Source organism: Marmota monax, unplaced genomic scaffold (genome assembly GCF_021218885.2).
Source record: "Marmota monax isolate L192 unplaced genomic scaffold, Marmota_monax_Labrador192_F-V1.1 WCK01_AAM20220418_F8-fsc00190, whole genome shotgun sequence".
NCBI classification, from domain to species: domain Eukaryota; kingdom Metazoa; phylum Chordata; class Mammalia; order Rodentia; family Sciuridae; genus Marmota; species Marmota monax.
This window is the reverse complement of record NW_026693010.1, coordinates 3,226,648-3,254,464: the sequence shown is the minus strand read 5'-3', so window position 1 is coordinate 3,254,464 and position 27,817 is coordinate 3,226,648. Positions and strand designations below refer to the sequence as shown.

The 27,817-nt window shown below is 56.4% G+C and overlaps 2 gene segments (V, D, J or C); both read left to right on the top strand.

The window, feature by feature from the left end:
- The window catches only part of LOC124098272 (immunoglobulin heavy constant alpha 2-like), a 123,486-nt gene that overhangs the window by 30,306 nt on the left and 65,363 nt on the right, over window positions 1-27,817 (top strand).
- LOC124098274 (immunoglobulin heavy constant gamma 1-like) lies at window positions 953-27,624 on the top strand. The segment is given in 6 exon segments: window positions 953-1,004; window positions 21,426-21,716; window positions 22,170-22,499; window positions 22,611-22,925; window positions 24,156-24,304; window positions 25,398-27,624. Coding segments are annotated over 6 exon segments (1,221 nt in total).

Sequence of the window (27,817 nt, the reverse complement as noted above, 5' to 3'; positions counted from 1 at the left end):
TACAGATCGACAGATCATGGATGGATTGGTAAGTGATAGATGACATGGATACAGATACAGATGGATAGATGATGGATGAGTGGACAGATGATAGAATACATGAATACAGATAAAGATGAATAAATCATGGAAGAGAAGATAGATGGTAGATGATATTTATACAGATACAGGCGGATAGACCATGGATGAGTGGATAGATGTTGGACAATATGAACACAATTGGATAGATAATGTATGGGTAGATTATAAATGATATGGATACAGATATCAATGTATAGATCATGGATGAGTGGATAGATTATATAGGTAGATGATAGATATATAGACACAAATGTATATGAACTAGGTAGAAAGATTGTAAATGGATCAATGAGAGACGGTATAATGTGGATATAAATATAGATAGACTAGATTATAGATAGATGATATATTGATAGTTAATAGATGATATAGATCTTGACAGGGATAGACTAGATATGGTATATGATGGATAGACAGGTAGCTACTTAGGTAGGTAGTTGATATGGGTATGTATGCAGATAGATAAAATACATCAATAGAAGGAAGTTGATACGGACTTTTTAGTATATATGTGGGTGTAAATAAAGATATTGATAAGTGGAGGTCAGTGGAATGCAGATGAAGACATGTACAGGAATCAGTGTGGATGTGGAGATGGACAATTAACGTGCCTATTTTCACCAATGAACGTCCAGGACTATAAAGAACAATCTAGTCAAATGACAACATCTCATTTTTCAGTTTGAATGAAGACAGGGTTGGTGGGACTTAATAACACTCACCACTAAGCCATCACCTGCCATGATTAGAGGGAAACCTCCTGCAGCGTTGGTGAGGAAACAAGACAGGAATATAAGTCACATTTTTTGCCATTCTACTTTTTTTAAATTTTTATGGTAGTTGTAGATGAACAGAATGCCTGCCGGCGTCCATGGTGCTGACCCTGGACGAGCAGATGCAAGACACCCTGGCCTCCACAGGAAGTAAGAGGCAGGCCTGGGAGGCCAGCACGTCTGCCCCCATGTGGATGCCCTCAGACTCCCCCCTGGAAAGCCTGGTGGGGCCATGGGAGGGGCACAGCCAGGACTCCAGGACGCAGCCTCCAGCAGGGTGCAAAGCCTCCTGGGAGGACACAGGGCACCGCCACGCAGCTCTGGAGAGTAGCCACATGGGCTGCAGCCAGCTAAGACCCAGGGGGGCTGCCTGAGGCCTGGGGCCTCCACACTCAGAGACACAGAGATGCCAGGCTCTGAGCTTCGGGGTTGGCGCCTGCCCTGTGGGTTTAGTCGGCCCCGTCTCTACCCAGCCACTGCATCCACAATTAATGAAACTCAGTCACACCTATGAGGGGCTCTCAGTCCACCAAACTGGGTCACATTGGCAACTGTGCTCTCCAGAGGTCCACACTTGAGAGTGGAAGAGAAATCCCTTCCAGCAAATATATAACCCAACAACGAAAACAAGACATAGGAGAGAGCCAACTAGGCCAACACCTCCCAGGTCGCGATTCACCAGAAAATGTCCCCAAGGGCTGCGGCCGGGCTCAAGGAGAGCTTGCCCAGCAGGTGTGAGACACGGGGCTGGATCCTCAGCTATAGCCCCGTTTGAGGAACGGAGCCCCAAAACAAGCAGGAGTAGCTACTCTCGTAGCTGACAGAGCAGATTTCACCCCAGGATTAACCAGAAGAGACTAAGAAGGTCGCTTCATATTGGTAAAGGGAACAATCCAAGAAGAAGATATAACAATAATAAATATTTCCCCCCAAATATGAGTGCAACTAATTACATAAAAGTCATACTTCTCAAATGGAAGCCCCCGATAGGTCCCAGCATGATAATACCGGGGGATTTCAACACACTTCTCTCCCCATCTGGACATAAACTCAGTAAAGACTGTTTGGACCTGGAAAATATTATAAATCAAATGAAACTGACAGACATCTGTAGCATATTTCATCCAACAACAGCTGAATACACTTTCTTCTCAGTGGGTCATGGACTTCTCCAAAGTAGATCATATTTTAGGCCACAGAGCAACCCTTAGCAAGTACAAAAAAAAAACTAATCTTATCAGATCCTAATGGAATTAATTAGAAATCCACACAACAAATCCTACTACATAAACACACAGAGATTAAAAATACACCTTTTTGTAACACCAGAGATTGAACCCAGGGAACCTCAACCACTGAGCCACATCCCCAGCCCTTTAATGTTTTGTGTTGGACAGAGTCTTGTGAAGATTCTTAGAGCCTTGAGAAGTTATTGAGGCTGGATAGGAACTTGTGATCCTCCTGCCTCAGCCTCCCAAGCCACTGGGATGACAAGTGTGTCCCACCAAGCCCAGCTGAACAATACTCTTTGGAATGACGAATGGGTGACAGAAGAAATCAAGGGAGAAGTTGATTTGGTCCCAGACCCTGTGGGACCCTGTGAAGGCACATCGGAGAGGAAAGTTCAGAGCCATTAGTGCCCTCATCAGAAAGCCAGAAAGATCCCAAACAAGGAAACCAAGGATGCACCTCAAGGCCTTGAAAGGAGCAAGCCAGAGCCCAGGCCAATAGAAGTCAGGAAGTAACATGAGAGCAGAAATCAATCACCGTGAGAACAACGGAGCAATACAAAGGATAGAGGAGACAAAGAGTTGGTTCTTGGAAAGAAAACAAAAAACTAGATCAACGAGCCCAGAGCCAAATAACCAAGCGAAATGGGGAGAAAAACCAAATTAATAAAATTAGAGATGGGAAAGGAGAAGTCCATGACATCTCAGAAATCCAGCAGGACTTTGGGGACTATTTTGAAAGTTTATATTCCAATAAATTGGAAAACCAGGAAGAAATGGACACATTACCAGTCAATTCAGTCTGCCAAAACGGAATCAAGAGGACACAGAAAACTTCACAGAACCCCGACTTGCGATGAGGTACAAGCCGTAATCAGGAGCCTTCCAATGAAGCAAAGCCCAGGACAGAAGGATTCTCAGCTGACCTCTACACACCCTTAAGCAGCACCGGGCCAGCCTTCCTCACATTATCCCCAGCAATACACACCTCCCAGGAGCTTGGGGTGGCGCTGCGACAGGAGCACCGTGGTCTGCACGGGAGGGAGGTGCACAAAGGCGCCTGGACAGGGCCAGGGGGGCACAGCAGCAGGGGGGCACTGGCGCTGGCTTTCAATGACTTGAGGTTGGCTGAGAGGACACTGAAGTTATGTGTGTTGGGCTCTATTGGCATCAGTTTTTAGGAAGAGAGGGAGGCAGAGACCACCCTGCAGAGAGACCTGGCCCAGCCCCCGCCCCACCGCACCCTGAAGGTGACTGGGGTCTTCCTGCCGCTCTGCCTCAGCCCTCCCCTGCCGTGCACACAGCTGGGCGCCCAGCCAGGGAAACAGGCAGCGGAGACCAGAGGCGCCCACGTTCCCCTTCCCACCAAGGCAGGAGCCCGGGTCCCACACTCTGAAGCTCCCCTGTGCCCAGCCTTAGGATTCACAGGGCAGCTGCAGTCCTGCTAGTGCAGCAGGTCCTGGCCAGCAGTGTGGATCCTCCAGGCCCCTTCAGCCCAGAGCCACAGTCCTACAGACCTCCAGGCCACTCACAGGCAGGAGGGGCCTAGAGGAGGACAGACTTCCTCAGAGGGACAGACAAGCCACCACGAAGAGGTCAGAGTTCCCGGTGCTGAGGTGGGAAGAGTCCAGAGCATGTGGGGACGGAGTCGCTGTGCCCCTTCTTGTGTCTTAGGGAGAAGGGCAACATCTGTGTGCCATGCTCGCCTTGGGGCAGAGGCCCAGGAGGCTGCATGCGGGCTTGGGAGTGAAGGGACTTGGAGGTGGCTGTGGAGGGAAACGCGGCTGCCTGGTCCTCCTCCAGCCCTCCTGCCACCTTGGGAGAGTGCCCCTGAGAGCACAGCACAGCCTGCAGAAGAGCTCTCTGGTGACTGGCCCAGCACCTGGGTTCCCCCAGCCAGGTCAGCAGTGTGGCTGCACAGGCCAGGCTCAAGGCTTCCAAATGCACCCTGACTGCCAACCAAGACCTGGTGATGGCCCTGTGTGTACCACCGTCCCGCGGCTGCCTGGCGGGGAGCACAAAGGCCCCCGAATGCTGAACTACCCGACTGTCCTCACAGCAAAGAGGCAGCCTGTTACCGTCTAGGGCTGGGCCCACTGTCTCCATTCAGCAGGGGACTGAAGAGCAGGACACAGGGACGGCAAGATGCAGGTTGCTGGAAAGAGGGACAGAGACAGACTTCTGCAGAGAGAAGGGTTGATTGGGGTCCCCTGTGTCCACGTGTCTGTTTTAGTTTTTCTGTTGGGTTCCCCACCTAGGGTCAGGAGTAGGGAGGTGTCTGTCTGATTGGGTCCTGGGCATGCCCACAAGTACTTTGTCCAGCAGGACGCGGACCTCACCAGAAGACCCTGTCCACGCGCCTTTGTCCTGGCCCTGCCCCGACCTCCTCCCTCGCCATCTTGCCCTGGCTGCCTGGGCCTCTAATTCTCCCTCCATCCAAGTCCTCAGAGTCTAAGAACTTCGTTTGTCCCCACAACACCTGTGCCCTTGGGGCGGCTCTCACAGTCACCATGGTCAGGTTAGCCTGTCGCAGCTTCTGGGGTGAGCCCCAGACGGTAAGGATAGAGCAAGGCCCCTGCGTGCTGGAGGGCTTCACATGTCAACCTGGCTGGGACGTGGTGTCCAGATGCTGGTCAAACGTCACTGTGGTGACTCTGGTGTGTCTCCAACACTCAGAGCAGTGGGCAGAAGCTGGGAAGGGCAGGGCCGTCCGGGAAGCCCAGAGTGGCCCTGACTGGTGGTCTGCACCTCGAGAAAGCTGGCAAGGATTCTGAGAGTTGGCAACAGCACCCACGAGGCAGCACCACCGCAGGGGACACACAGAAAGCATGCAGGAAAGACAACCTGCAGCCCAGAGCCACAGGTCCCACAGATGTCAGAGCCGTGCTGCAGGGGCTGTGGCCGCCGGCCACCACAGTGTCTGCAGGCCCAAGCGCGGGCCACAGTGTCATGCTGGGGGCTCCAGATACCCAGAAGTCACCCTGCTGGGCCTGAGACCTGCTCGGGAGCATGACCCCTCCGGTTTCTCCTTTGGGAATGAGAGCCTTCCCTCTCCCCCCACCCGCCCACAACCTACTGAGCTTTACAACAGATCACTGCTCTGAGTCACGGCCACACGTGGGGGAATGTGGCCCCAGAGCCGACTCCACCCTGGCCTGAGGAGGCCATGTTCCCATGGGACTGAGAGCTAATGTGGAGTGGCTGAGGCTCTTGGAGATGCTGAGATGGGAATTTTGGAGAAATGTAGTTTGCATGTGGGAAAGACTGGAATGGAGTGGGGACCAGAGGACCGCCATTAGGGGATGCTTTGGGCCCATACAGGTCCTAATTCCCGGGGCCTCAGGACAATGAGAGTTTGGAAATGGAGTCTGCAGATGTCCTCACTTTGAGATGAGGCCAACTGGACTGGGGCGGGCATCAGATCCCACAAGATGCGTGTCTCCATAAAAGGGTGCCCAGCTCAGACTGCACTCAGAGAGGTGGCCCCGGGGAGAGGCCTGCAGCACACTCTCCCTGTTGACAAAGAGGACAAGCCCCGTAACCCCAGGGTGCCGAGGCCTGGCCTCCAGCACCACAAGAGGACACACTGTGCTGCTAAGGCCTTCAAGTGGCACCTCCTTTCTCCACAGAAAAGTCTTAACTGGGCTTCTCCAGAAATCTTCACCATGGCTGATTTTGGGGCTGTCAGCAAAAGAGTCTCTGCAAAAGAGTCCAATGTAGATAAAATTTTTATTTTCGTGTCGCCCTGTTTTACTTGACCACTGGCCGGGAAGATACCAGCACTCCAGGTGCTGGACACCCCCTTACTAGTTTTTCACAAATGTATCCAGTATAGTACTTTGTAGAAATGTGCAAACAAGGCCCCTGGCCTTGAGCTGGGCTTCATAGAGATGTCTACATTTTTAAGATAAGTTACAACTGGGCTCCATGGTAACAGCTGGCAGGGGAGGAAGGAGAGGGGAGAAGAAGCTCTCCCCTTCTCAGGTGTGGTCCTTGAAGGGTTAACTTGCCCAGAACAGTGAAGGAAAAAGCTGCTTTTATGTGAACTTCTGCAGACTGTGGACTTCTGAGCCCCTCCCCTTACATGCTGGGTATAAAACTCTGAAACTACCTGAACTCGGGGTTCAGGGGATTGATTGATTACAGCAAAAGCTGTGCCCTCTGAACCTGGCTGCAGCCAAATAAAACTGTTTCCTGCTATCGTCGGTGCCTTGCCTCGACTGTTTCTACAACATTTTTTGCAACCCAGATGGGACAGACGAGGTAGGGAAGGCTATTCTGCCTCTCTTGTCTCAGGGGACAGGCTTCCCTGGGGCAGTGGGGGACAGCAATTCCCCTTGGCGCCCAGGCCACTCTTGGCCTGAAGGATGATTGACTCACCCAGTGCCCTGGGGCTCCCACCCTGGAGCACAACAGAACCCACAGGCAGCAGGAACCAGAATTAGGGTTTTGGAGCACCGCCCATCTGAACAGGTAGGACCCGGGTCCATTTGGTTCTGTAGCCCACCTGACTTCCCCTTCTGAGGCCTAAGTGGGTGGAAGAGAGGCTTGATCACCCTCTGTTGGGTCCCGAGCACCCTCCAAAGTGGTTGGAGCTGAAACGGACCTGGGAAGTCGCCCGAGTAGCCTCTGTTCGGGGTCAGCGAGCAGAGGGGAAACCGTGACCCCCTTTTCTGGTTGGTTTGGCATTGTTGGAATCTGGACGGTGTGGAAATTCTGTCCTGGCCATGTCTGTGTGAAAGTGTGTGAATGAGACGGACAAAGGGAGGGTTCCGACCCAACCCAAGGGCCAAATCAAGTGCAGAGTCCTGATCCGCGGTTCCGTGGCCCCTCAGACAGTCTATGGCGGAATTTCACCAACCAACATCTAGGTGCAAGCTCCGGGTCGGGGGTTGATTCCAACCCGCAAGGCTAAGAGGGCCCTAAGTCCCCGCGAGGGGAGCAGCCGGAGATGGACGAAGCGAGTCTTTTTTTTTTTTTTTTTTTTGGATGAAGCAAGTCTTGCCCTAGATGTGCGACACCGATGCAGGGTGGAACGTGGGAGGCACCTAAGGAAACCGAGCCTCTGAAATGTGTGTTAGAAACCTTTAGGAAGGTTTTCCTGGTAACTGTGGGATGAGACTCACTCCACAAAGGTTGCATACTCTGTGAATCAGAGTGGCCCACCCAGGATGTGGGCTGGCCACCAGAGGGATCTTTAGATGAGAGAGTCATTGCTGAGGTCCTTTGATTGTTGTTGGAACCCCTGAACCAATTCTCTGATATTGATTGCTGGCAAGAGGTAGTACAGAAACAGCCCCCTTGGTTGAGAGCCTGTCTAGATGGACAGTCCAAGCTGATGTTAGCCAGGAGCACAGTGGTCTCTAAGACCCAGCGGAAAGCAGCTAACCAGAAAACCTGACACGGAAAGACAGGAAGGGAAACAGTTTTCCCCGTGAGCCAGAAGAAGACCCAGGACCTTATGTGCCACTCTACCCAACTTTGCCAAGACCACTGGGACAAAGACTGTCCCCTCAGCCACATCATCCTCAGAGGAAACAAATGATGGCCCCCAATACTGGCCATTCCATCCTCTGTGATGTCCTCAGAGCCAAAGGCTTCCTAGGACTAAAGACTCTTTCACCTCCCAAGATGAAGGTGGGAGATTTGTCCCAAGACCAGAGCCACAACCCAGATGAGAACTCTCCAGATGCCCCTGCAAGGGACTAAGGACCTGCCCATGTTGACCAGAGGGAAACACCTGAGGGAGACAAGGCAGTTTGTGTGCCAGCCTTTGTCCACCATTGAGCTAATAAGCTGGAAAAATCATACTCCCTCCTACACGGAGAAACCCTGGGCCATGACTGATCTGATGCAGCCCATTACCCAGACCAGGGATGGGCCCAACAAAGAAGAAGGTCTAAAGAGATATCAAGAAACCTTCATAGGAAACCTCAGAGAAGGGAAAAAAAGAACAAACACTGTCTGTGCCCAAGAGTTAGAAGGAATCGGAGCCAGCCCTGAGCCCTAGCCAAAGCCAAGCACCTGCAGACAAACAGAGCCCAGATAAGCCTCCTGCTGCTCCAGTATCTCCCTCTCACACCCTCCATAGCCCTGAACATTTCTCTCAGCTCCACATCTGCCTAAGGCCCCTCTGCCCTATGAAACTGGCAGCAATGATCAAAAGAGATGTGCCCAACTGACTCAGAGCTGAGTGTCCAGGCCACTGCAGCTGCCACCCCTCTCCCTGCCCAGAGGCGCCCAGGGGAGGAGGGGCACATACAAGTGTAGCAGCCACAATGCAAGTTTGTCAGCAAGGAGATGCAGAGGCTCAAGCAACAGGTGACCAATGCAGCCTTTGTGGGGCAGACTCACAGTGACATTTGCCAAAAATTACAATCCTAGAGGACTTTACTGAGAAGGAGCCAGTGAGCTGATTAACGTGGCCCCCACAGTTTTCCTCAATGGAGACCCAGAGGCTCAAAGACAGGCAGACCAGAAAGATAAAGAGGAGGATGGTTCTCCTTACAACTGCCCTCACCACAAACCCAGAGGTCACTCAAAGGGAGGTCTCACTAGAACAAAGCCAATGGCCCAAATGTTCATAGAGAAAAAAATGTGGCCAGACAAAAGGGAAAGGCTCCAATGGCCCCATCAGGCAGGCCCCCACTGCCATGCTCAAATGCTAAGCCTTGAACAGAGAAGGAGCGAATGTTTTCCCCCAGCCTTGGGCCCCAGTCCCATCCTTTCAGTTTCTTCTCACTTGCTCGGAAGTCCATGATTGACGAATATGGCAGGAGTCCCATAGACACACACAATTGCATCTGATGCACGGGACCCAGGGCCTCAGGAGGGCTCAGCTGCTGCAAGCCCCCAAATGAACCAGGAATATGTTCATGTTAACAGCCAGTAGTGGGCCATAGGGTGATTTCCCCCAGCCTTTGTCACCAGCCCCCTCCAAAAGGACATGCCACCCTGGGGCCAAGCCACACGCTGTGAGCCACCAGCAGGAAGGGCCAGAGAGCCCCCTGCACCCAGGCATACTGAAAAAAAAAACACAAGTGGGGCAGCCACTCTATACAATTAGAGCAGGATCCCATCTGGCAGGAGGAGGGAGCCACACAGACAAAGAGCAACACCTAGGTGGGCACAACGTGGTGGCCACACTGGGACACACAGGGAACAGCACCACTGCCCTCCAACCTGACAGATGGCCCATGGCGAGATTTACGTAGGTGCCTTTTACACAAATGATGTCCCAGGTCATCAGTCTCTGCTGGGATTTTCATTAGATTTAAGAGTTGGAGAATCCCAGCAGCCAAGATCCTGCACTGGGAGATAACAAAAATGTCCTGCATCTTAAGGCACCAGAGGCTCTGTGTACACTTCCCTTCCCTAATGACAGTTCCTCCCAGGGGCTTGAGAACACCATCCTTGGGACAGCAGTGAACTCTGACTTAAAAGCCCATATGTATCAAGAAAAAGTCACATAACTTGCTGAAATCTGACTCAGCAATAGAACAGACCACAGCAGCTGAGCCTCCAAAGAATCAGGAGATCTGCTCAATTCCAGTCCCTCCAATCTGCCATCAGACTAGAGAATTCAGATTCAGCCATATATGGATCCCCAACTTTCAGTTATGGCAAACCCCTCTGTGAAGCCACAAAGGGGGAGAATGGGGTCCTCTAATATGAGGGCCAACTAAGCAAAAGGCCTTTGAGGACATTCAACAAGCACTCCCAGGGCACCTGGACTAGGGCTCCCTGACCTCACAAAGTCTTTCTTTATGTACATCCATGAACAGTCAGGAGAGGCTGTAGGAGTCTTGACTCAGGTGCTGGGGACATAGCACTGTCCAGTGGCCTATCTATCCAAACAGCTGGACTCTGTAGCCCAGGGCTGGCCACCTTGTTTATGGGCCCTTGAAACCACAACCCTTCTGGTGTTGGAAGCTGATAAACTGGCTATGGGACAAGAACTGGTTGTCAGGTTCCTCATTCAATTTTGACATTGTTAAGAGTACAAAGGACAATATTGGTTGACTAATGGTCAATACCAGGGCATGTTATGTGAAAACCCATGTATCCATGTGGAAGTCATCCAGACTCTAGTCCCAGCAACCTAGCTGTCCGTCAGACCTGCACAACCTGACCACCACTGTGTTGAAGTCATGGATGAAGTGTTCTCCAGCAGACCAGACCTGACACACCAGCCCCTCAGGGACCCTGATGTGAAGCACTTCACAGGTGGTAGCAGTTTTAAAAAAGATGGGGTATGTTTAGCTGGATATGCAGTGGTCACTCTGGACTCCACTGTTGAGGCAGAACCTCTGCCTCAGGGAACTTCAGCACAAAAAGCAAAACTTAATGCTTTGACTTGAGCACCTCAGTTGACAGCAGGAATCTGTGTGGATATTTACACAGACTCAAAATATCCATTAGCTACCCTTCATGTTCATAGGGCCTTATGTAAGGAAAAGGGAGACATGATGTATGGGCAAGAAATTCTTAAACTTTTGGATGCACTATGGGCTCCCTGGAAGGTGTGATTGTATATTGCCAAGGTCATCGAAAGGGAAACACTGTGGTTTCTCAGGGCAACCGGAGAGCTGACAGAGGGGCCAAGTTAGTTGTCTGCAAGAAACGGGAAGAAAATCCAGTCCCAGGTTTAAATGCTGCCCTTCTGCCTGGCTGACTGTCTAACAGAATGGGAGCCAACATACTCCCAATGTGAAAGAAAGTGATATAAGAATGAACAAGAAAATTTTCTCCCAGATGCATGGTGGAGATTTTCTGATGGGCGGCACAGCCATCCCGGAGATTCTAGCCGCAGCCTTTATCAGATAGTTCTACAGGAGAAAACATTGGAAATACAGCACTTGAGACAGTTCTGAGTCAACATTTCTATGTCCCCTGGCTCACAAACTTCACGTGGACATTCTGAAAACAATGTGAGGTTTGTGCTCACAACAATCCTTGTCAGGGGCCAGAGCTCCCACCAGGAATCCAAAGTATAGGAGGAGCATCTTTTGAAGACTCAGAAATAGACTTCACTGAACTACCACGCTCACAGGGCTATAAGTAACTTTTGGTTTTTGTGTGTTCCTCCTCTGACTGGGTGGAAGCATTTCCCACCCGCCCTGAAAAGGCTAGGGAGATACTAGGATGCTTCTCTGGGAAATGATTACAGCTTTCTTATCCCAATAACTATTGGCTCAGACAATGGGCCAGCTTTGGGGCAGAGGTGATAGGATTACTGACCGAGTGTTTAAACATCAGATGAAAGTTACATCCTGCCTATAGGCTGCAGAGTTCTGGTAAAGTTCAAAGGATGAGCAGGACTTTAAGTCTCAATTGTGTGACCTGTGACAGGAGACACACTAACATTGAGATGAACTTCTCCCTATTACACTGTTGAGGATTAGATCCACTCCCACTAGGAGGACTGGATTCTCTCCTTATGAGACAATGTACGGGAGGCCTCCTCTTATTAGGGGACTACAGGGAGACTTAAGAGAGATAGGAGAAGTCACCCTGAGACAAAAGCTTCAGGCCTTAGGGAAAACTTAGGTTCCCAACCAATGGGTTAGAGAAAGGTTGCCAGTAAGTTTGACCCAGGTGCACACTCCTTCAAGACAGAGATTGAGTCTGGGTCAAAGAATAGAATATATAACCCCTGAACTTCTTTGGAGGGCCCTTTCACGGTTATTTTATCCACCCCAACTGCAGTAAAGGTTGCAGAGATAGGTCCCTGGGTTCACTACACCAGACTCACGCCTGCAGCTGTGCACTGGGGGTGCTCTCCAGATGCTGCTATGCCCTTGACGCTGACCATCCAGAAAAAAAAAGAAAGAAAAAGAAAACACCAGAGAAGCTTGAGGATCAGAAGGACAACAGCCCTGCTCCAGTCACTCTGGAAGCTGACTGGTCTTTGCCCAGCCGAAGCTTGAGGAGACTATGGCCCTGTTTCAGCCACACAGGAGGGACTGGCTATCAATGCATGGTGGAAGATAAACGTCCCACCAGGACTAATGGACTCTTTCAACCTCTGAGATAGTTCTTACACTGTAATGCATTGCCACTCCTTGCTTCTAGATATACACACAGTTCTCTGTTTGGCTTTTGCTGCTGGTTGGATAAGAGTAACTCCTACTGACTGGACTCTGGGTAACAACATTTCACTCACACATTTTTTCTTGCTTATATAAGTTTTCTAGGATTTGTTTGGTGTTATTAGTATGGCTTTATTAACTTATGCCGTTTAACCTATGCTAACCAAAATGTTAGTCTATCATTTAGTTTGGTTTCCTTTGATAACCTTAAGGGGCTCTACCCTACTCCTATTCCAACAGTGGAGATCATGTGAACCATGTGTCAAGCCAATCCACTATAACCAAGAGGTGGTAAAATTAGGACCTGTTCTACCAGAGGAATGTTCTAGATGGATAGCTGTTTGGAAAGAAAAAAAAAAGAGTTCTATTGGAAAGAAACTTGATTTTGGAGGTCACCAAGCTTGAGGTGAAGGTAACTGGCCACCCCAGAGGATTATTGCCACAAATGGTCCCGCTCGATACCTGGGCACAAAATGGCAGTTGGAGCTATAGAACTCCTATTTACATGTTAAACAGAATTATTCACTTATAAGCTGTACTGGAAATTATTATTAATCAGACTGCCACAAAGCCTTTGACCTCCTAGCCACACAACAGATGAGATGTGAGTGGCTAACTATCAAAACCACTTGGCATTAGATTACCTACTGGCTGGGAAAAAGAAATATGTGCAGAGTTCAACAGCTCAGATTGTTGCATCCAGATCAATGACAATAGACAAACAGTTAATGATATAGCCAACAACACAAGAGAACCAGCACATGTGCTTGTTCATACCTAGAAGGGCATTAAAGTTTGGGTCCCAAACATGCTTTTGGGAGATGGTTTTCAACTCTTGGTAGATTTAAAAGCTTAACTGGTGTAGTGGATATTCTGCAGCTAACCTGTTCATTGCTCCCATGTTTGGCTCCACTGTGCATTAAAACTATTGGGTCCACTATAGAAGCTGCTGTTGAAAGGATGACAACAACTAAGGTTTTGGCATTACATAAGGCTTTACGCCAAGATAATGGTAATGATGCTCTTAAATTTAAAGGATTAGATGTTGGGGATGCAAATCAAGTCAAGATGGCGCCTGGCACTTTGCCAGGAGGAGTGGTTTGTGAAGTGAGGCCAGTGAGCCATTAAGATGATGAGGATTCCTTATTGGCTGACTGCTGTATCTAGATGATGTTAATTAAGTTAAGCTGTGTGTAATTAGTGAAGTATATGTACCTCTGCTGTCCGGCAGAGAAGCGGCTCCTGCTACCTTGGGTGCCTGCTGCTTTCAGTTCTTGCTCAGTTCCCACTGAGTTCACTTGCAATTAAGTAGTTCCCACTTCAACCTTCAAGTTGCTTGTCACCTCCCGGTTATTTGCCCAGCCGGACTGCAGCAATTAAATTATGGGGAGTACCATTAAAGGGGGAATTGAAGTAGCACCCACATTCTCCACAGAAAAGTTTTACCTGGGCTTATCCAGAAATCCTCACCACGGCTGATTTGGGGGCTGTCAGCAAAAGAGTCTCTGCAAAAGAGTCCAATGCAGATAAACTTCCTATTTTCGTGTTGCCCTATTTTACTTGGCCACTAGCCGGGAAGATACCTGCACTCCAGGTGCTGGGCACCCCCTTACTAGTTTTTCACAAACGTACCCAGAATAGTAGTTTGTAGAAATGTGCAAACAAGGCCCCTGGCCTTGAGCTGGGCTTCACAGAGACGTCTCCATTTTTAAGAGAAGTTACAACTGGGTCCATGGTCACAGCTGGCAGGGGGAGGAAAGAAAGGGGAGAAGAAGCTCTCCCCTTCTCAGGTGTGGTCCTTGAAGGGTTAACTTGCCCAGAATAGTGAAAGAAAAAGCTGCTTTTATGTGAACTTCTGCAGACTGTGGACTTCTGAGCCCCTCCCCTTACATGCTGGGTATAAAACTCTGAAACTCCCTGAATTTGGGGTTCAGGGGATTGATTGATTACAGCAAATGCTGTGCCCTCTGAGCCTGGCTGCAGCCAAATAAAACTGTTTTCTGCTATTTTCGGTGCCTCGCCTGGTTTGTCCCTACAACAGCCTCCCTGTCCCTGGTGCTGAGTCCTGGCAGCCTGAGCAGATGACCACAAGTGTCCCCCTGCACTGCCAGCCCTGCAGCCCACACAAGGCCTCCCCAGCCTGCCTTGCTGGTGTGCTGAGCTGGGTGGGGCCCCTGGAACTCCAGCCTGTAAGGCTGAGCCATGCTGAGCTCCACCTAAGGTGGAGCTGGGCCCCCACAGCCACCAATGCAGGGGTGGTGTGCGCCCAGGACACCCTGCCTCTCCAGTCCTTGCCACATGCCCCCCGGGACCAGAGGGGCACTCGGGGATGCCATGAGTCTGGCCTGTACTGTGCGTGCCATTTGGTGGGTGCATGGCGTGCTCCCAGAGGCCCCGGAGCACCCCGTGACAGCTGGCCCCAGGACATTTCATGTTGAACACTTCCTCAGAGACCCGGGCTCACACAATTGTCCCTCACCCATGCACCATGCCATATGCTTCCTCTACAACTCCTCAGGGGGCCTTGACGTCCCCAACACCCTCTCCACCTCCTTTCCATTCCCATCACTCACCCCTCCCAGGCCCTGACATGGCCTGGCCTCTGAACAGGGGACGCCTCCCTGTTCCTGCTCTTCCAGAGCCTTCATCCTCAGGGCCCTCCAGAGCCCAGCTCAGGTCCCCCACCTCCTCCTCTCACCCTTCACACCCGCCCAGGCACTGCGCTCCCCTTCCCTGTGGGTGGCCAGCTCCCCCAGGCCCTAGGGGAGCCCTGTTTCCCTCTCCAGTGCTGGCCCAGCAGTCCTGGACCCTCAAGGAGGGAGTGCACCCACATACTGAGGAAGCCAAGCTGCCCCCCTCGCCGGTGACCCTCTGCTCTGTTCCCTGCCCTCAGACCCAGGAAGCTAATGGCCACCTCTCCCTCACCTGCAGCCCCCTCTGGCAGCCCTTGCTCAGGCCCTGAACGGGCCCCTCTTCCTGCCCTCTGTGGGTGGACACCTTGAGCACCCAGTGCCTCTGCAGCTCTCCCGTCTCCTGCATCCCCAGGCCCTGGGCACACAGCCAGGGCTGCCATCTGCTCATCTGGGAGCGCCAGCCCCAGAGACCTGTCCACCAGCCTAGCCCTCCTGGGCCAGCACTGGTTCTCCCTGTAGCCCCATCTTGCCCCTTGCCAGGGACCCCAAGGACCTGGGCCAGCACTGGTTCTCCCTGTAGCCCCATCTTGCCCCTTGCCAGGGACCCCAAGGAGCCCCGAGCCCCTTTCTTCCCCTCCCACCAGCTTGCTCCCGCCAGTCCCAGGGCCCCCACGCTCCTCCTGCTCTGGAGGATCTGGGTTCTCCCAAGGAAGAGCTGTCTGCAGAGAGGTCCAGGGAGAAGCAGCCACCAGAACCAGGCTGGGGTCAGAGGGTCAGGGGGCTGCCCAGGAACTGAGGGGTCCCAGTCTCCAGGGAGGCAGTCAGGGTGGAGGGCCTAACTGCACAGCCGCGGGCCAGCCCCAGGCAGGAGCACAGAGCAGCAGGTGGGATTGGGCCTCCCCCTTCTCCCCGGGGACCCAAGGGCACTGCTCCCCACCACCACATGCCCACACAAGATGGCCGCACCCAGGTCTGAGCCCCCTCACCCTCCGACCCAGAACCCCCAGAAGAAAAGGGAACTTAGGGAAGTGTGCATGCCACCAGTTTCAGTCCTGTTCTTAGTCTCTGCAGGGCGGGGGCGGGGAGGGACTTGCACCTCTGGGGACAACAGCCGTGACGACTGGGAGCACAGGACAGAGCAGAGTGGGTGGCAGTAAGGGGCCAGAGCAGGAAGGGCTGGCAAGCGCCCTTCAAGGCCCCACAAGGTGAGTGGGGTTGGCAGGGAGAGGAGGCCACAGGAGGAGAGGACATGGAGCCTGGGCCACAGTGGCCCTTCAGGACCCAGCATCCCACGGGCCACGGGATGTGGGAGGGAGCAAGAGCACAGCCCCCACACAGAGGGCCCCGCACAGCACCCAGGGGTCTGCCTTAGAAAGTGCCAACCAGTGAGGGACAGGAACCAGGGGCAGGGCACTGCCAGGCCACCAGAGCTGGACACACGTCCTACTCACGGACATGAGGGGATGGGGCAGGAGGGGGTCAGAGGAACAACATGGCCTCTCCTAGAGACTGTGGGTATGAGGCAGAGCTAAGGGGAACTCAAGGAGGCAGGGCCAGGGCAGCTTCCAGAGCCAGGTGCAGAGGAAGCCTGGAGCACAGGGACACAGGGTCCAGGCCTCCTCCAGGGGCAGGGCAGGGCCAGCGGGCTCTGCTGGACACAGCTGGCTGGAGAGAGGATGGGAGCCTCGGGGGCTCTGGGAGCAAGGCCAGCCCTGGGAAGAGGGTGAGGCCAGAGGAGGACCCAGCCTCCACTGAGGGAGAGTGGGGTGGGACGAGGCAGCTCTGGGCTCAGGGACCTGGGCAGAGCAGGTGCACGTGAGCTGGGCAGGTGGGGTGCCTGAGAGTCGTGAGCCACCCAGGAGCCACCCCTGGGACCAGGGTCCAAGCTGACACAGGTGAGCTGGGGAAAGCAGGGATGCTGAGGGACCTGGGCAGTCCCGCGGCTCAGAGAACCAAGGGAGAGCAGCTACAGGAGAGCTGGGCAGTGGAGTGCTGGAAGGCTGGGGAAGCCCAGGGCGCAGGGCACCAGGGGCAGAGCATCTGAAGGTGAGCTGGGGCAGGTGGGGGGGCTGGAGGTGCCTGGGAAGCCCCAGGAGCTCAGGGGACCTGGGCAGAGCATCTGAAGGTGAGCTGGGACAGGTGGGGGGGCTGGAGGTGACCGGGAAGCCCCAGGAGCTCAGGGGACCTGGGCAGAGCACTTACAGGTGAGCTGGGGCAGGTGTGGGGGCTGGAGGTGCCTGGGAAGCCCCAGGAGCTCAGGGGACCTGGGCAGAGCATCTGAAGGTGAGCTGGGGCAGGTGTGGGGGCTGGAGGTGACCGGGAAGCCCCAGGAGCTCAGGGGACCTGGGCAGAGCACTTACAGGTAGAGCTGGGACAGGTGGGGGTGCTGGAGGTGACCGGGAAGCCCCAGGAGCTCAGGGGACCTGGGCAGAGCACTTACAGGTAGAGCTGGGACAGGTGGGGGGGCTGGAGGTGCCTGGGAAGCCCCAGGAGCTCAGGGGACCTGGGCAGAGCATCTGAAGGTGAGCTGGGACAGGTGGGGGGGCTGGAGGTGACCGGGAAGCCCCAGGAGCTCAGGGGACCTGGGCAGAGCACTTACAGGTGAGCTGGGGCAGGTGTGGGGGCTGGAGGTGACCGGGAAGCCCCAGGAGCTCAGGGGACCTGGGCAGAGCACTTACAGGTAGAGCTGGGGCAGGTGGGGTGCTGGAGGTGACCGGGAAGCCCCAGGAGCTCAGAGGACCTGGACAGAGCACTTACAGTTGAGCTGGGGCAGGTGGGGTACTGGAGGTGACCAGGAAGCCCCAGGAGCTCAGGGGACCTGGGCAGAACACTCACAGGTAAGCTGGGACAGGTGGGGTGCTGGAGGTGACCAGGAAGCCCAAGGAGCTCAGGGGACCTGGACAGAGCACTTACAGTTGAGCTGGGGCAGGTGGGGTACTGGAGGTGACCAGGAAGCCCCAGGAGCTCAGGGGACCTGGGCAGAACACTCACAGGTAAGCTGAGCAGGTGGGGGTGCTGGAGGTGGCCAGGAAGCCTCAGGAGCTCAGAGGACCTGGGAAGAGCTCTTACAGATGAGCTGGGGCAGGTTGGGGTACATGAGATGCTGGGAAGCCCCAGGAGCTCAGGGGACCTGGGCAGAGCCTTTACAGGTGACCTGGGCAGGTGGGAGTGCTTGGGAACCTGAGATGCCCCAGGAGCTCAGGGAATCTGGGCAAAACACTTACAGGTGAGCTGGAGAGGTGGGGTGCTGGAGGTGTCTGGGAAGCCCCAGGAGCTTCGGGGACCTGGGCAGAGCAGTTACTGGTGAGCGGGGGAGGTGGGGTGCTGGTGGAGCCAGGAAAATTCCAGGAGCTCAGGGACCTGGGCAGAGCAGTTACGGTGAGCTGGGGCAAGCACAGTGCTGGAGGTGTCTGGGAAGCCCCAGGAGCTCAGGGAGCCAGGGGCAGAGAAACTACTGGTGAACTTGGCCATTGATAGTGCTGGAAGGGCTTAGGAAGCCCCAGGAGCTCAAGGGACCTGGACAGAGCAGTTCCAGGTGAGCTGAGGCAGGTTGGGGTGCTTAAAGTGACTGGGGAGCCCCAGAAGCTCAGAGGACCTGGACAGAGCACTTACTGTTAAGCTGGGGAATGTGGGGGTGCTGAAGGTGCCCGGGAAACCTGAGGAGCTCAGAAGACCTGGGCAGAGCAGTCACAGGTGAGCTGGGGCAAGTGGGGATGCAGGAGGAGCCAGGAACGCCCTAGAGCTTTGGGTGACTGGGCAGAGCAGCTGTGGGTGAGCTGGGACAGATGGGGGTGCTAGAGGTGCCTGGGAAGCCCCATGAGCTCAGGGGACCTGGACAGAGCAGTTACAGGTGAGCTAGGGGATGCAGAGGTGCTAAAGGTACCAGGGAAGAACCAGGAGCTCAGGGGACAAGGGGCAGAATAGCTGTGTGTGATTTGGGGCAGGTGGGGTTCTGTAGGTACCCGGGAAGTCCCAGGAGCTCAGGGTAACTTGGCAGAGCAGTTGCAGCTTAGCTGGGGCAGGTGGGGGTGCTGGAGGTGCCCGGGAAGCCCCAGGAGCTCAGGGTAACTTGGTAGAGCAGTTACAGCTTACTTGGACAGGTGGGGTGCTGGAGGTGCCCGGGAAGCTCCAGGAGGTCAGGGTAACTTGTCAGAGCAGTTGCAGCTTAGCTGGGGGGGTTGGTGGTTCTGGAGGGGCCCGGGAAGCCCCAGGAAGTAAGAGTAACTTGGCAGAGCAGTTGCAGCTAAGCTAGGGCAGGTGCAGGTGCTGGAGGTGCCTGGGAAGCCTCAGGAGGTAAGAGTAACTTGGCAGAGCAGTTACAGCTTACTTGGACAGGTGGGGTGCTAGACGGGCCCGGGAAGCCCCAGGAGCTCAGGGTAACTTGGCAGAGCAGTTGCAGCTTAGCTGGGGCAGGTGGGGTTCTGGAGGTGTCCGGGAAGCCCCAGGAGCTCAGGGGACCAGAACATAACAGTTACAGGTGAGCTGGGGCAGGTCGGGGAGCACTCTGTCTGCTGACATTCCCAGAACTCAGGGGAACAGACAATAGCCACAGTGTCCTAGAGCAGGTGGGCGACCAGGGCAATCCCAGAGGTAGAGTCTGAAGGGTCCAGCTACAGGGTCCCTGGGTCCCTGCAGGAGCTGAGCAGATGCAGGTTAACAGGGGCTGAGGAGGGTTTGCAGAGCCCAGGGCGGGGACCTTTTGAGCAGAGGACAGCACAGGAAGCAGAAGCAAAGCACCAGGGGCAAAGCATCCTGCACAGGCCAGTGGGGCAGCAGGTGAGCAAGGGCAGGCCAGGAGTGGCCAGCAAGGGGCTCTGGGCATCCAGAGCACACAGCACAGGGCTGTGCAGGCAGCCCCACTGAGCTCGGGAGGCTAGAAGGGGCTCAGCGCCCACGGCTGCTGTGCTCTGAGCTGGCCAGGAGTGGGCAGGGCCACGGGGTGCAGGGCTGAGGGGGGGCTGCAGAGGGCTGCCCAGAGCAGAGAGCAGGGCTGAGGTGTGCTGAGTTCAAGGTGGGAGGGAGCCAGAAGGGGACAGGAGCTCAGGGAAGCAGCCGTCGGCTGACTGCTGGGAAGAGACTGAGCTTCCAGAACCTGGTGCTTACAGGACAGCTGACCAGGCAGAGCGAAGGGAGCAGGGAAGCTTCCAGAACTGGGAGCAACGGGGGAGGTCGGGGGGTCACAGAGTCCAGGAGCTCATCCAGGAGGGCTCTGCTGGGAAGAGTAGGCCGAAGAGAGGATGGGTGCTTCCGGGCTCTGGAAGCAAACCAGTCCTGGGTGGGGGAGGCCAGCAGAGGGGCCAAGCTGGACGGATGGAGGGCAGAGTGGGCAGTAGGACCCCCAGGCGTTGGGCACCAGAGGCAGAACTGCCGCAGGAGAGCTGGGGCAGGTAGGTTGCTGGGGGACCTGGGCAGCCCAGGGAGATCAGGAACCTGCTGGTCTTGCCCTCCCACTGGCCCCAGATCACCCATCCTTGGTCTCCGGGGCTGTCCACATTCCTCCCTCCCCACAGCACAGGAGGACTGGCGGGAGCAAGCTGGTGGGAAGGGAAGAAGAAAGGGGCTTGGGGCTCCTTGGGGTCCCTGGCAAGGGGCAAGATGGGGCTACAGGGAGAACCAGTGCTGGCCCAGGAGGGCCAGGCTGGGGGAGAGGTCTCTGGGGCTGGCGCTCCCAGATGAGCAGATGGCAGCCCTGGCTGTGTGCCCAGGGCCTTGTGCTGAGGGCTGGGGGTCCTGGGCTGAGTCCCAAGGGCCCTGGGAAGGAAGGCTCGGGAGAGGTCGGGGCTCACAGGTGCCGTGGAGGCCAGGCCAGAGCTGCAGAGGGGCTCTGAGGGGCAGGCAAGAGGGCCAAGGAGAGTGCCCATGGTGCACCTCAGGAAGCAGGGCAGGGAGACCTGGGGAGGAAGGGTCCAGTGAGGAGCCAGAGCTCAGGGCTAGGGGGAGCCAATCAGGAGGGTCCCAGGGGCTGTCTCAGGGCAGGGCCTAGGGCCCAGGGCCAGGACCGAGGGCACTGGGTTGCTCAGAGCCAACTCCAAAACACCTGACCCTGCAGGGTTAGGTCCAAGGCCTGGGCTCTGGGCCGAGGTGCAGGGAGGAGAGCCCAGGCAGAGGTAGCCAACCCCACCCAGAGCAGGACTCCTCGGTAACAGTGGAGGGCACAGGGGACCTGAGAACAAGGCCACTAGTCAGGCCAGATGCCCACAGGAAGCACATGGGGACAGGGAGCTGGTGGGCCCAGCAGGACCAAGGTGGCACCCACCATGGGCAGAGCCCAGGAAGGGGCTGGGGGCCCCAGGGCCACACAGGTCCAGTGGTCATCAGATGCTAAAGGATCCGCGTGCAGCCTCTCCCACAGGGGCAGGGGGTGGCACACAGGGCTAACTGCACAGTTGGCTCTGTGTCCCTCTGGAAGCCCATCAGGAGAGGTCTGGCCTGGCCTGGGCATCCTTGAGGTGGGGGATCACCTAGGGAGGTAGGGCCTACCAGGTGGGTACCTGATGCCCACAAATCCAGACAACAGACCCTGCCTGATGCTTGGGGAGAGCCAAGGACAGCAGGCCTTCTGTGGGCCTGGGTCCATCTGCGTCCAGCACAGCTCACTCAGTATCTTCTCTCTTGCAGCTTCGACCACGGCCCCATCAGTCTTCCCCCTGGCCCCCAGCTCTAGGGACACATCTGGCTCCTCAGTGAACCTGGGCTGCCTGGTCAAGGGCTACTTCCCTGAGCCGGTGACCGTGACATGGAACTCAGGATCCCTGTCCAGTGGAGTCCGCACCTTCCCAGCTGTCCTGCAGTCAGGGCTCTACTCTGTCACCAGCATGGTGACTGTGCCCACCAGCACCTGGCCCAGCCAGACCGTCACCTGCAATGTAGCCCACCCGGCCAGCAGCACCAAGGTGGACAAGATCATTGGTAAGGGGACAGTCTGCACGGGGAGGGGTCCTCTGGAAGTCAGGCAGGTCTGTGCCACCTGGAGAACTCTGCCATGCCTCTCATGCTCAGGGAGAGTGCTCTGTCTCCACCAGGCCCAGGGCAGGCACAGTCTGGATGCCCACGTGTGGGCTCCTGGGCACTGGTCATAGGCCTGCCAAGAGCCATACCCAAGAGCAGCCTGGCCCTAACCTGAGCGCGCCCAGAGCCAAACTCACCCTGTCTCTGCGGGTGCCTTCCTCCCCCATATCTCAGTGACCCCATCCTTCTCTCCTGCAGCTCCCTGTGGTCCTGTACCTACCCCATGTCCACCATGTCCACGTAAGTCACCAGGCCTTGCCCTAAGCCGAAGGAGCGGGACGGGTGCCCAGAGAAGTCTCAGGCAGAGGGCAGGCCCCAGGTGCTGACCCGTGTCCTCCATCTCTCCCACACTAGCTCCTGAAATCCTGGGGGGACCATCCGTCTTCATCTTCCCCCCAAAGCCCAAGGACACGCTCATGATCTCCCTGACCCCCAAGGTCACATGCGTGGTGGTAGATGTGAGCCAGGATGACCCCGAGGTCCAGTTCAGCTGGTATGTAGACAACGTGGAGGTGAGCACAGCTGAGACGAAGCCACAGGAGAGGCAGTACAACAGCACATTCCGCGTGGTCAGTGTCCTCCCCATCAAGCACCAGGACTGGCTGAATGGCAAGAAGTTCAAGTGCAAGGTCAACAACAAAGCCCTGCCAGCCCCCATCGAGAGGACCATCTCCAAAGTCGCAGGTGGGAGAGGGCAGCGGGCAGGGCAGGACATGGGGCTGCCTGGTCACATGGAGCCTGGCTCGGCCCGCCACTGCCCTGTCAGTGACCTCTGTGCTGACCTCTGTTCCACAGGGCAACCCCGGGCGCCAGAGGTGTACGTCTTGCCCCCGGCCCAGGAGGAGCTGACCAAGAACACCGTCAGTCTGACCTGCTACATCCAAGGCTTCTACCCTGCCGACATCTCTGTGGAGTGGGAGAAACAGGGGCAGCCGGAGCAGGACTCCAAGACCACCGAGCCCGTCCTGGACTCCGACGGGACCTACTTCCTCTACAGCAAGCTCAGGGTGGACAGGAACAGATGGCAGCAAGGAGACCTCTACACATGCTCAGTGATGCACGAGGCTCTGCACAACCACTTCACCCAGAAGACCCTGTCCCGGTCCCCGGGTAAATGAGCCTGGCGAGTCCTCACCCCAGAGGACACTGTCACCTTCCCTCACCTGCCGCGTCAATAAAGCACCCAGCCTGCCCTGGGACCCTGTGAGACTATCCTGGTTCTTTCTGAGGCAGAGAGTTCTTGGCACGTCTGGGCTGTGGGCTGTCGGCCAGGCTGCCTCCGAGGCCCACGTTGTCACGGCTAGAGAGAGGGAGGGGTCCCACATGACCAGACCAGAGCCACTGTCTGCCCAGCTGGCTGGGGTTTGCCCCCGCAGGGCACGAGGCTCGGCCAGAGGCTAAGCCTCTCCCAGACCTTCCCCAGCCCCAGCAACTCTGGCTGATCAGGGAGATACCTCTCAGGAGCCCCCAGGAAAGGACACAGCCCCCCTGTCAGAGACTGTCCTTGTGTCCTGATTCCCTGTCCAAGGATCTCTCTGTGTCCGTGCAGGGGTTGACTAGCCATGGGAGTGGGGATAGGCCCTCCCTGCACTGCCCACCCCTGGGAACACCCACATCTGGCAGCCCTGAATGGCCCAAGGGAGGGACTGTCCAGAAAACCACACAGACACAGAGCACAGACCCTTTGGACCAACCCACAGGGCACCTGCCCACACTCGTGCACACTGGGGCCTCACACGGGCAACATGCACACCCAGAGCCAGCAAGTGTCCAGTCACTGAACACTCACAAGCACACGGGACCACCCACGGCCTCACACACTGACCAGCTCAGATCCCAGCCTCCTCTCAGGAGGCACCTACACCCAAGCCCTGACACACCCAGGCCCGACACCCACACGGACCCCCACACAGGCACACACCCCCTTACCACAAGATCCAGCTCCCTCCCCAGCGCAGACTGTCCCTGTAGCTGGGGCCACACCAGGGACAGGCTCTGCCATCTCTCCAGCCCCTGGGCCTGGTCACCACTGAATAAGCAGGGGCCACACAGGCTGCGGGGACATCCCTGCAGGGTCACAGGCCAGCGCTGCCTGGCCTGCCCCAGCACTGACTCCTGGAGCTCGCAGCAAGGAGCGCCCATGAAGTCCAGGCCACCGTCCACAGCCAGGGGGTCTGGATGAGCTGGGCCCCAGTGGGAGGAGCGGGGGGCTGAGGCCCACCAGAGAAGGCCACCAGGGAAACCTGGCCCCAGTCCGCGCACTGCTGGCCCAGCCCAGCGGCCCTTCTCCTGGCCCCCGGGAGGCAGCTCCCAGGTCCCACCTTGGCGCCACACACTGACCACCCCCTCCCTGTCCAGAGCTCAGCCTGGATGAGAACTGTACAGAGGCCCAGGACGGGGAGCTGGACGGGCTGTGGACGACCATCACCATCTTCATCAGCCTCTTCCTGCTCAGCGTGTGCTACAGTGCCACTGTCACTCTCTTCAAGGTCGGCCACACTGTCCCCGTGCTGTCCCCATGCCATCCCCCATGACACCACACTTCCCACAGTCGAGCGGTTCTCCTATGCTCTCCCACGCTGTCCCTGTGCCATCTCCACACTGACCCACGGTGTGTCCCATGCTGTCTCCATGCTGTCCCTGTGCCATCTCCACACTGTCCCACGATGTGTCCCATGCTGTCCCCACACTGTCCCTGTGCCATCTCCACACTGTCCCACGATGTGTCCCATGCTGTCCCCATGCTGTCCCCATACAATCTCCACACTGACCCACGGTGTGTCCCATGCTATCCCCATGCTGTCCCTGTGCCATCTCCACACTGTCCCATGGTCTGTCCCATGCTGTCCCCATGATGTCCCACATGCTGTGTCCCATGCTGTGTCCACTATGAGCTCCATGCTGTCCACCACACTTTTCCCAACGTGTCTCCACCCTGCTCCCCACCTGCCTCCACATCTCCCGACATTGTGACCAACCTGTCCTCCACCTGTCCCTACCCTGTACCCCACGCAATTACCCAAATTGTCCCCTACCCAATCCCTCACGCTGTCCTCTACCCTGTCCCACTGTCCCCACACTGTACACACCCTGTCCCCCACTGTCCTAACTTGTTGCCATCCTGTCCCCCAACTGTCCTCACACTGTCCCCCACCATATCCCCTCCATTATCTCCACCTTTTCCTCATTGTCTCACCTGTCCCCTACACTGTTCCAACCCTATTCCCCACACCATCCCCTGCTATCCTCACACTGTCCCCCACCTTGTCCCCCACCGTCCCAACCATGTCCCCAGACAGTTCCCACATTTCCCCCACAGCCCACACCCTGTCCCCCACATTGTCCCCCACCATCTCCATCCTGTCCTACATTGTCCCCAACCTGTCCCTGATAGTCCCCACCCTGTCCCCACACTCTCCCACCCTGTCCCCCACCATCCTCACCCTGTCCTCACCTTATCCCCCACTATCCCCATCTTGTCCCTCATTGTCTCCACCTTGTCCCCCACTGTCCCCACCCTGTCCCCTCACTGTCCACAGCTCTCCCTCAGGTGACTGTGGGCTCACCTGTGCTGTTCTACAGGTGAACTGGATCTTCTCCTCGGTGGTAGAGCTGAAGCCGACCATCGCCCCTGACTACAGGAACATGATAGGGCAGGGGGCCTAGGCCACCTCCTGCAAGGGGCCCAGGGCCTCCCAGACCCTGGAGGACCATCCATCATGGCCAGCAGCCTGGCTCCCCAGCCACACCTGCCCTTGGACCTCATTGCCCTCTGACCCTGCGACTCACTGACCCTGCAGCCCTGCTCCTGCCCTTTGGAGGACCTCTGGAGAGCAGGCTCTACCCCCAGACTTCAGCAGCCTGGACACAGACCACCCCTGGCCCAAGACACTGGCCAGGGCCAGCAGGGGACATGTGCACCTCACCAGGACATCGCTGCCCTCAGGGGGAAAGCCACTCACCCGAGAGGAGGCCGAGGTCAGCTTGCTGAAGTCCACCAGGGCAGAGACAGCTTCGCACTGACCCTGTCCACTCCAGCCTCCCCACTGCAGGGTTTCTTGAGAGAGAAGGTGAAGTCCTCAGAACACTGAGTGGGGACCTCTCACCTGAGCTGGGAAGCTCTGGGCCAACACTCCCCAACAGGGGAGCTTCGGGAAGGGCTTCCTGCGGTCACTCAGATGGCCTTCACTCCCGCCCGTGCCGTGCCAAGCCCCATCTTGGGTCATTCTGCAAACCCCGAGTCTCTCTGGCTCCTGGGAAGCAGCCTCCTGTGTGATGGGGTCTCTGTGCACTGGCCCCTCCTTTGGCGCACCCGCTTCAGAGGTGGGGTTCTACCCACAGGACAGCACCTTGGACCCTCTCTGCATGGGAACAACTAGGGATGGGTCCAGGATGCCACTTCCCACAGTGGGACCCAGCTCCACACCAGGGAGACCACTCAGAAGGACCTGGGCACATGTGGCCATTCCGGGAGGCCTGGCGAGTGCTAGGGCAGAGACCACCTGAGAGGGTGGGCATCAGCCAGGTGTCCCTCTAGGAGAGCACTGGACAGTGTCCAGGCAGGCCAGGCATGGACTGAGGCTGCTGAGGGCACCAGGCAGGTGGGGCACAGGAGGCCAGGACACAGCCAGGCCACAGACGGCGGGTGGACCAGAGCCCCTCCAGAGAGCCCAGGGCCTGGGGAGCCATGGCTGGCGGGCAGTGATGACAGACAGAGGGCCCCAGGATCTGTTTGTGCCATCACTACTCAGGAGCGAACACCGAGTCAGAGTTTCCAGAGAGGAAAAGACACAACAAACAGCAGAGGGGCCTCCCCAGGTGGGCTCAGGGCAGTGGCCCAGGACCTGCACACTTCTGGATTTAATAGGAGAGAACAGAGGGTCCTCCCAGGGGGGCTCAGGACAGTGGCCCAGGACCTGCACACTTCTGGATTTAATAGGAGAGAACAGCAGGACCTCCCAGGGGGCTCAGAACAGTGGCCCAGGACCTGCACACTTCTGGATTTAATAGGAGAGAACAGAGGGGCCTCCCAGGGGGGCTCAGGACAGTGGCCCAGGACCTGCACACTTCTGGATTTAATAGGACAGAACAGAGGGACCTCCCAGGGGGGCTCAGGACAGTGGCCCAGGACCTGCACACTTCTGGCTTTAATAGGAGAGAACAGAGGGGCCTCCCAGGGGGGCTCAGGACAGTGACCCCAGGACCTGCACACTTCTGGCTTTAATAGGAGAGAAGAGCAGGACCTCCCAGGGGGGCTCAGGACAGTGGCCCAGGACCTGCACACTTCTGGATTTAATAGGACAGAACAGAGGGACCTCCCAGGGGGACTCAGGGCAGTGGCCCAGGACCTGCACACTTCTGGATTTAATAGGAGAGAACAGAGGGTCCTCCCAGGGGGGCTCAGGACAGTGGCCCAGGACCTGCACACTTCTGGATTTAATAGGAGAGAACAGAGGGTCCTCCCAGGGGGGCTCAGGACAGTGGCCCAGGACCTGCACACTTCTGGATTTAATAGGAGAGAACAGCAGGACCTCCCAGGGGGGCTCAGGACAGTGGCCCAGGACCTGCACACTTCTGGATTTAATAGGAGAGAACAGAGGGTCCTCCCAGAGGGGCTCAGGACAGTGGCCCAGGACCTGCACACTTCTGGCTTTTATAGGAGAGAACAGCAGGACCTCCCAGGGGGGCTCAGGACAGTGGCCAGGACCTGCACACTTCTGGCTTTGGTAGCTTTCTCCTTCTAGTTTACAGGAACCCCATAATGTCTTTTCAGGTTTTTTCAGAGTGACATTAAACATCCTTTAAACACCCTGTGCCTCTGTGCGCTGCTGTGTCCACCAGCCCCTCCATCATGCACGAGGGGAGGCCACAAGGCCAGGCCAGGCCTGTCCGGCCATCCCTCCTGCAGCCTCACCCTGCCTGGCTGCCAGCCCTGCTCCCAAGGCCTTTCCTACATGCAGGCACCCTCCTCCCAGCTGGATGCTGCCTGTGCCTGAACAGGT